The sequence below is a fragment of the Prunus persica genome, chromosome G1 (assembly GCF_000346465.2).
Source record: "Prunus persica cultivar Lovell chromosome G1, Prunus_persica_NCBIv2, whole genome shotgun sequence".
NCBI lineage: Eukaryota > Viridiplantae > Streptophyta > Magnoliopsida > Rosales > Rosaceae > Prunus > Prunus persica.
The window spans coordinates 25,455,475-25,464,990 of NC_034009.1; the positions used below are offsets into that span (position 1 = coordinate 25,455,475).

Genomic DNA, 9,516 nt, shown 5'->3' on the forward strand with positions numbered 1-9,516 from the left:
AACATTCTGAACCTATGGTAGGAAGCTTGGTCCTTGATTTTGAGATTTTTCCGGTGATCGTTATCGTTTTGGACACCCACGCGCTGCCAGGACTTGTGGCGGCATGTGGGCACTGTAGCAAAGGGACATTATGTGCCGATACGATCCCCTAGTTGTCACGAGCGCGTAGGTATGCTCAAATTCCAATTCAGATACCGTTTGAGCCTCGAACGGATTTTGCATATTGTCCGTTATCCAGGTTCGATGTGTTCGAACCGTTGGATCGAACTCAAACTCACGTATGTTGTACCCCGTATTTCTAGGATCGTATAAGATTCGTTGGATCATGAATTGGAGTCCTGGATACTCCGAAATCGCGAACCCTAGAGTTAATTAACCGTGATCATCGATTGTGTGATCGTGATTAATCTGACCGTCCGATTCAGACCAAGCTTGCAAGATAGGGTTATTTAAAAGCAAGGAACATATAGGAACTCTCGGATTGATATTTGGAGGTTGTGGACCCCATGGGGTCCTGAGTTGACCAATATGGAAATTTTTCGACTAATAAAATCAGAAAAATTAAAATTCAAAAAGAGAGAGAGAGAGAGAGAGAGAGAGAGAGAGAGCCCCATAGGGTCCCGAGTTGACCAATATGGGAATTTTTTGACTAATAAAATCAGAAAAATTAAATTCAAAAAGAGAGAGAGAGAGAAAGAGAGAGAGAGAGAGAGAGAGAGAGAGAGAGAGAGAGAGATTGGGACTTACATCGATCAAGCAACAAAATCCAAAAAAATTAACCAACATATCTGACTTACCCATAACAATTGAGATCAATTTGATCAACCCATTAACCAAAATTAACAATAGAAAATAAGTAAATAAAATTGAAGCCAAAAGGAGATAGAGAGGTGGAGAAATTCTGGGATTCTTATCAAGACCAGGAACAAACAGAAGCAAGAAAAACAAAAGAGATAAACAACCCTTATCAAGGGACCCATTCCAAGTGTAGGCAAAACCCAGAAAATGAGAAGAAAAAAAATCATGGTCAAGATCTCCTTTTCCTTTCTCTTCAGACCCACCATTTCCTTCCTTTTTTTCTTGTTCCTATTTCCATGATAGAGAGCGAGAGAGATTGAAGTGTCAGATTGCTTGAAATCTGTGGGAGCATCAGAGAAAAGGATGAATAGAAGAAGAGAAGAAAGATGATGAAAAGAAGAGGTTCTCTAAGCAATGAAAGGCGGAGGCGGAGGCAGAGGCTTCGAAACCCATGGTTCCACTTGGGTTTACAAAACCCTCATTTGTTGGATTGGTATCCTATCGAAATAGGAGGCCTAACCAGTCCCACAATGCATTTAGGCTCACCAAACAACAGCTAGGATTATAGTCCATTTTAATTGAAAAAGTTTGGTCCAGTCCAGCCCACCAAAGAGGGCCCAAACATATATATGTTTATATGTAGATTGCTAAATTGTGCATAATTCGATTATTTGCTAATTAGTAGTGTATTATAGTATTTGATGGAATCTCTAGGAGAAGTGATTACTTATTTAGTTATTTAAACACTTATTTAACTATTTGTCTAATTATTCATTGCAACTAAGATTATTATTATAGTATCTGAATGGCTTGCTAATCGGAGTTCAACGTTATTGATAAACTAATTAAATATTTAAGTGCATGTTGATATTTAATCCATATACTCAGTATCTGAAAATGACGAATCATGGATCTTGGTTTTCTTATTAGATTTTGGCATTTATATTTTAAGTGTGGCTGAGAATTGATTTGTGGGAATTTTGATATAGAAGTTGGAAAACGTATTTGTGGAATAAAGGATAAATTTGTGATAAGTTTAGGATATGGTTTTTCAAACCCACCACAGGAGTACCCCCTGGTTGCTTGAAACAAGCTGTCATATATAAATAATGTCCCACGAGTTTCGGAGACATCTGAACCGTGTGGTGTGAGGAATGTGGTTCAGGCTGACTAATGGTCCCTTGAGGCCTACGAGGAATACGGCTCGGTTAACTTTGTGTTTCCGAGGCCTGCGAGGATGGAATTGACGGATATATAGAATTGACGGGATAGTTGAAATTGACGGAATAATACTGGAATTGACGGTACTGATGGAATTAACAGAATATGGATGGGGGTACGTCCAGGTGGAGAGTTTTCAAAAATAAAGAATTTTATATAAATTACAACCAACTTCTTAAGCTATGAGTTTGTCTTATAAGTTAAAGAGAAGAACCTATATTTTAGTAAGCTATTGTCGCTGGCATTAAGATTTTACTTGATCAATGTTATTTTAATAATTTTCTCATTTTCCTACTTTTCTGTAAAAAGTTAATTAAAGATCTTTATAAATATATAGGTATTTATAGTTGAGTTTTATGTAAGTTTCGAAAGAAAGGTTAAAAATATTTTCGGCGTTGTTTGTTTTATTTTTATCTTTATTTTTATTATATATATATATATGATAATCCAAGCCAGTGATATATCAATTGATTCATGAATTAGAGGAAGTCTAGTAAGTAGTTTACCTGTGCTATGAGTATGAGCTGTTTTGAGAATAAGGAAAGTTGGATAGTTGGAAAGTTTACTGCAAAATTTGGGAAGGTTATTGAATAAATCATTAATGTAAGACTTGGGTTGATTTGCAGCCATATTGATATGTATAACAGTAATAAAGATTTGTACATGCAAGATCAAAAGTTGAAAGAACTACATGTGGCTTGATCCCTCAGTAAGGATACGTATGCAACCTAATGTTACAAGGTGCAGCCACGAGTTAGTGTGTTTGAAATTGCTAATGTATTATTAATGATCTGAAAGTTGAGATGAATTTTAGATGACAAAACATTTATTTGAGTCGAAGAGGCCTGAGGCCGTAATAAATTGATGTTGGTCGCTTGAATGGTATTATTGTGCATGCTAAGTGTTGGGATTATAAAAATTATGTTTTAGACAAGTAAATTTTTTGGAAAATGAACAAATTAGAGGGGAGATCCTGCGAATTTTCCGCAGAAGTCGAATTTGAAATAAACTTTGAACTTTAGCAAGAAGGACAATTTAGTCATTCATACCCGGTGCCCGGCACCCACCAGATGTCATACACGCACAGGGTTCGGCTCGAATTCTAAAATGGAATTTGGGTCGGGTCCTGTCAAAGACATTTATGGAGTATAGCAGAAGAACTTTGAACAATGAGAACAGGCACCACTTCATAGATATGGTAGATATTTTTTTTTTGTTGCATCACAAAATAAAATAGAAATTCTCAAACAATGAAATTCCCAAAACTGAAAAACCAATTACTCAATATGTAAAACATCCATAGAATTTTCAAACCAAAAATAATAAACTTGACAAAATAGCAGTAGCATAAATTTTTTATTTCAACTACATAGTATTATTGTAATGGAAATTTGCATAAACAAAATATGCAAACACAACTAACCAACACCCTTTGCCCTAGAAAACCCCAAATCAAAACCCAAAAAGATTCTGTAGAATATCTGTTAAAACTAACCTCAATGTTGTTGCAATACAACCAGTAGAGCAAACTAAGGGACATTCAGTTAAGATTTTAAAATGTATTCAATTTAGATTTCAATTGATAATAAAAAAAATACATCGAAATCTAGGTGTATTCAATTATGACTTTTTAAAAGTCAAACAAAATTTAGGTGTATTCAAAAAGTAATTTGTTTTGAAAGAATTAATAAGTTGCCCGATTTCGTTAGAAAATAAAGTGGTAAGTATAAATACAAAAAGCTTTGACAAATCTTATGTGAACCCTAGAAACTTTGAACGTGCTCTACGCTTTTCAGTCCTTGATCGTGTGTGTTTGTCAAGTGAAGATAAAAAATCTCTTTTCTTTTTCTACGCTTTCTACACTTTCCAGTGCCCGAATAATTACTGTTGCTATACATCATCATATATCCAAGCAATTGTTGTTGCTTGTATTCGATGCACATCATGTATGAATATTTGAATAGTTATTGTTGCCATATCCAAGCAATTACTGTTTCTACTTTTCCTTTTTTTTTTTTTTAGTTGCTGTTTTTTTTTTCTTGAATAGTTTTTTGGTTGCTGTTTTTTTTTTGTTTCTGTACTTTTTCTACATCATCCTTTTTTTGTTGTTGCTGTTCATCAAATGTCGACAGCCTTCTTCATCTACAATCATCCTTTTTTTTTTCTTTTTTTTTTTGGTTTTGCGTTTCCCTCCTTTATCACGATTCATTTCCATATGAGAGAATATTTGGTATATTCTAGTTTACGTATGAGATACAAGCAGAGTTGGTCTTAGCTTGTGCAGGGTTGCACAATTTTCTCCGCAAGGAGTGTCGTTCTGATGAATTTACTATTGAAGAAAACAACGAGCATTCAGCATCGTCATCATCACCAGAAAATGAGAGAAATAATTATGACCAAGTTTTTCAAACCCAAGAACAACAACGTGAGAATACTAACCAATGGAGGGTTGGGATATCTTCATATATATGGAGAGATGCTATGAATGACGGGAGTCAAAGATGAGCAATGAAGCTGATAGTTATTCGTTTTTATGCATTTAGAATTATAGTTTGCTTATCATTTTTTTGTCATGAAATTACTTTCATGGTGCGTTTGGGTGAGGGAAATAAACTTGAGATTTTGACAAAATTTAGAATTTCTAAATTGACATGAACCAATTCCGATGTTTGGATTAAAAGACATAGAAATTTAGAAATTCCGAGTGGAAAAAAAATGGAATTTGGAGATCATAAATCCCAAGTTTAAATTATATCTAAAAGTCGTCATTTTTAAAATCTCACGAGAGATTGAGTTTTTAAAAAATGATAACTTTACAAATAAAGGTTAAATTCTGTGTTTTAAATCAATCATCCAAACAAGAAACTTTACAAATTCTAGAACATTAATTTTCATTATTTTAAATTCCGTCATTTATGAAATCCTTAGTACTTTTAAATTTCCTCATCCAAACGCACTGTTATGTTTTTACTTTTGGCATTTTTCATAAACATGCAGACATAAGTCCTTATTTAGTTGCACATTTGAACAAATTAGATGCCCTTTTTAAAAAAAAATTTCTTTGGATGTATTGATTTGGAAGTTCAATAGCTCAAATGTTTTTGTAAAGGAACTTTTCTCTTTTGAAAATCTAAAAAAACGATAAACAACCCGACCAAAAAATAAATAAATAAATAAATATATTTTTAGAACTCTAATCAACTCTTTTAAAATCTACGATAAAACTCTAACCAACAGCATCAAAATCAATCTATGAATTCAATCAAACTCTATGTGGAATTGATAGAAATCAATTGAACTACATTGAACTCTGCAAACTTTATAACTCCATTTAACTCTTTTAAAATCTTAATGGAATACACCCCCTAAGTTAGACGATTGCACCACACAGAACTCCCAAATAGGAAGAGAGCAAGCTCCCACCCAATTACCGGGAAGAAAGAAGTTGAAGAAAAAAAAAAAGAATAGTGGGAAGAGAGCACGAACAGGAAGAAAAAAACAGAAAGAAGAAGTACGCTCGCTGGAGAAGTATGCTCGCAGGAGAGAGAGAAAACGCACTGTAACCCATAGTGTTTAAATGGGTTTTGGAAATAAAAAATAAATAAAATATGACTTGTCATGTTTTAAGCGGTCAGATCGTTTGAATGGCTTGGGCTATTAGGGCTATTGGGTAAGTTCGGAAGCGGACATGGTCGTGCCCAGTATCGTTGGATTTGGTTCTGGCTGGGACTTCTTCAAGGAATAAGTGATGCAATGTTATTGCTTACCTTCAACATATGGAAGCTCTGGAGTTCTTTGGGATTCTTATAGATTTATTTGTCCAGTCCAGTCCTAAGGATTATGAAAGTTGAAGGCTTTCCCAGTAAAAGCACCATTTCAGCAATCAAACGCGGCTTTCAGAGTCAGGTTCTCTCTCTATCTCATACAAGTTACAACCATAGTCACACACAGGCACAATTGGAGCTAGTTTTCTCTTGCAAGTGATGGGTTGTATTGATTTTTGGATTTTATGGTTAGTTAAATATTGCTGCTCAGTTTTCATTCACATGATAATTGATTAATGTTTTGCCGCTCATGTCAGTGTGTTTCCAATGTCAAATTGGATGGTGAAGATTTTGTGTCAAAATTGCTTGATAGAAGATGGACATTGCCCCACCCAGATGCCAAAATTCACCAAGTAATGCTCTCCACTAGCAAAGTATCACAACCAGGCAGAGCCTTATCTGATGTTTCCTTCTTCAACAAAATTAACCCATCTTTTAGTCATGGTTTGATGGACAAGGACGATGGAGAACCTTCTTTCTTTATTGTGAGGGATGACCTGTTGCACCCGTTGATAAATGGTAATAAAGCTAGAAAATTGGATGGATTGATTCCCCTTGTCGAAGATCACTCAGGGACCCATGTGGTGAGATTATTATGATCCTTATTAGATTTAAATTGCATCTCGGAAATGCTTGTTACTTAACTAGAATGTAATCCCTTCATTTGGTCTCCATATTCTGGTGCTTTGTTATTGGATTCTAGATACTTTTAATAGCAAATTTCCTATTCTTTATTTGGCGAATTGCATTGCATATGCAAACTTGTGTTCCACTTTCAGGACTGTTAGTCGTTAAAACTGAGTTCCTTTGAAGACCAAATAACATTCAACTGATTTTTATTTTATTTTTAGGTCACGTGTGGAGGTTGTCAAAGTGCACATGCGGCAGCTGTTGGTATGTAAATTCTCGCTGAAATTACTAGATGATACTCTCCGATATGCTCTCTCTCTCTCTCTCTCTCTCTCTCTCTCTCTCTCTCTCTCTCTCTCTCTCTCTCTTCTTTTGGTTTGGTGTAATAGTTCCTATGTGGTGACTTGTGTGTTTTGCAGCTGTTTCATGTTCAGAGAGAGGAATAAAATCACATTTACTTCTACGAGGAGAGCAGCCTGAAATACTAACGGGCTATAACTTGATGTCAACAATATATGGAAATGTCACATATGTTCCAAGATCTCTTTATGCCAATAGGGAAAAGATGTTAAAGAGCCATGCTGATTATTTGGCAGGCAGCAGTGGTAATGTCATATGGTTTGATGATATTATGGAGGCTTCTTTGAGTGAAAATGATGGTGCTATGAGCTTTTTGCAAAAGGATGCTTATAGAAGTGACCATCCTCGGAAAATCGTAATTGTTAACGAAGGTGCAGGAGATGTTGTAGCATTACTAGGTAACTTTACTGGATTTGGAATAAAGAATCATCTTTTTGGTTATGCTTCCATGTATACATATCTGCATCTCGTGTGTTCTTGTTTTCCATTGGGGGAGGGGGTTGTTATGTAGTGGTTACATGTCAAGTAAGCACAATCTAGTTTTTGCACCCAATCCCCCAACATTCTTCCTTATGCTTCATATCTGTAATTCCACACATCTTTGAGGGCTTGGTGTTACTTTCTCCTAGTTTTTTTGGTGTTATTGATAGTGAAGTTCATATTGTCTTATTCGTAGGCCTAATTCGCCTAGTGCAGTACATATCCCAGAATCACATACTTGGGAAAGAAAGGCCCTTGAAGCTTGTTGTAGATGCTGGAACTGGGACAACAGCTGTTGGTTTAGGACTTGGAGCCAAGTGTTTGGGGTGTGTTCTTGTATCTAATATTTTTCATGTGTGTTGAGATGATCATCTAAATAACTGCAGTGATGCAGACTATTTTCTGTTGCAGCATTTTAAATATTGTTATTGCCTCCTGTCAGGCTCCCATGGGAGGTAACTGCAGTGATGCTGGCTGATACAATTGATGGGTATAGACGTCAAGAGAAGCGTTTGATTTCCGGTTTCAAGAGGCATTTTGGTCTTCAAATTGACCACTGCTTTGATGAAATAGATAGAGGACTTGTGCACTGGGTAGAACGTTGCCATCCAAGAAAGTGAGTAGGCTGTCATCATCTTCACAACTTCTGCAATGTTTCAATTGTATATGTATCTTTATAAAATATAAAATCATAAACGATTTGTATTAATTCATGCAAGCAAATGCCAGATTCTATGTATACAACTCTTCATATGTAGTTCACTATTTTTTTACATATATATATATATATATATATATATAATTCAAACCCGCCCCTCATTTCTCAGGTTTGGCAATGTTTTAGAAGGGGAGGTAGAGGCATGTCAACACATTGCACAACAAACTGGTATATTAGTGGATCCAGTGTATACACTTGCTGCGTGGGAGATGTCAACGGTCCTTCGTGAACAGGAAGCAGAAGGAGGTGCAACAGTGGTGATGCTTCACACTGGAGGCACTCTAGGCATGTTTGGATTAGCACAGAGATACAAATCTTACTTCTCTAACCTCAAAACTGGGCTTTTCAACTAAACAGGTAGCTGAGTTCACTGGATTCATTTGAACAGTTCAAATTCATACATTTGTATCTCCATTCAACTTTCAATTGATTTTGAGAAATTATAGTGAAATATTCTTTAAGGTCACATGTCAAGGTGTTTTGAGCAGTGACTCAGTGTTAACTTTGGTCTCAAGGGATGATTGTGTATGGGCCGGGCTAGAGATCATACTGCATATAAAATCGGGCTCGGGACCGATCCCCTTATAAAACCTGTTTAACAAACTATGGAAATACAAACCCAGACCATGGCCCAAAAGCATGAATTGGGCTTCTGAACTTCTTGCTAGATCCTACCTCTTGGCTCTTGCTTATTTTGCTTGTTGCATGTGCCATTCCACAACACGGCACAAAGTCGTGTCTCTCTGGGACTGTAAATCTGGGAAGTAGAAAAGTACTTCTTCTTTTCACATTGGGCTGCTTACCTGGATTAATTTTATCAATGAACATTCTTGATCATGGTGTTAATCTTATAATAAACTAAATTAACATATAAAAAAAGCTACCTAGAATCTCTTACCCAAATAAGAAAAACACTAGGAAAGGAACCCTTCTCCCAACGCATGTATGTATAATTATAACGTGTGTATGTATGAATATGTATATTTGCCTACGTGGCAGTTGCAAAACGATTCGCCACAGTTGTAGGACACGACATGGTCCGCAATGCGCACACGCTCTCCAAGATTCTACCTGGTTTTTTTGGTTTTGAATAATTGTGTAGTTTATATTTAGTATTTTTACACACCAACCAGAAAGAAACCACTAGCACTAAAGTTTTTGTGTTTTGTGGTGGGCTGGTGGCAAACCAAAGCCACAAACAAGAGCAGGCAACATTCCTGGTACCAAGGGGAAAGCAAAACTTGATGGTCTCCTGGACTTCTTGTCTCTCCCAAAATTCTCCACCCACTTATAAATGTAGAGCCAAATTGTGTGTAATTCCAACTTGGCCAATCAAAGTGGGGATGCTTTCTAAGAGTTCTTTTCTCAAATAGTTACTCGTATGTTAACGGGCAACTACCAATCGTTGATGCATAATGAGAATGTTCGTAGCATTTTTACGGGGTTTTATTATATTCAACCTTATCCATAGTGATGACCTTTCTT

At 36.0% G+C, this 9,516-nt stretch overlaps 1 protein-coding gene across 1 annotated transcript; it reads left to right on the forward strand.

The window, feature by feature from the left end:
- Window positions 5,044-8,497, forward strand: LOC18793009 (D-cysteine desulfhydrase 2, mitochondrial). The gene is made up of 7 exons (XM_007224768.2): window positions 5,044-5,925; window positions 6,101-6,427; window positions 6,695-6,737; window positions 6,893-7,231; window positions 7,510-7,639; window positions 7,756-7,929; window positions 8,141-8,497. The coding sequence occupies exons 1-7, from the start codon at window positions 5,860-5,862 to the stop codon at window positions 8,382-8,384; spliced, it is 1,323 nt and encodes a 440-aa protein (XP_007224830.2). The 5' UTR covers window positions 5,044-5,859; the 3' UTR covers window positions 8,385-8,497.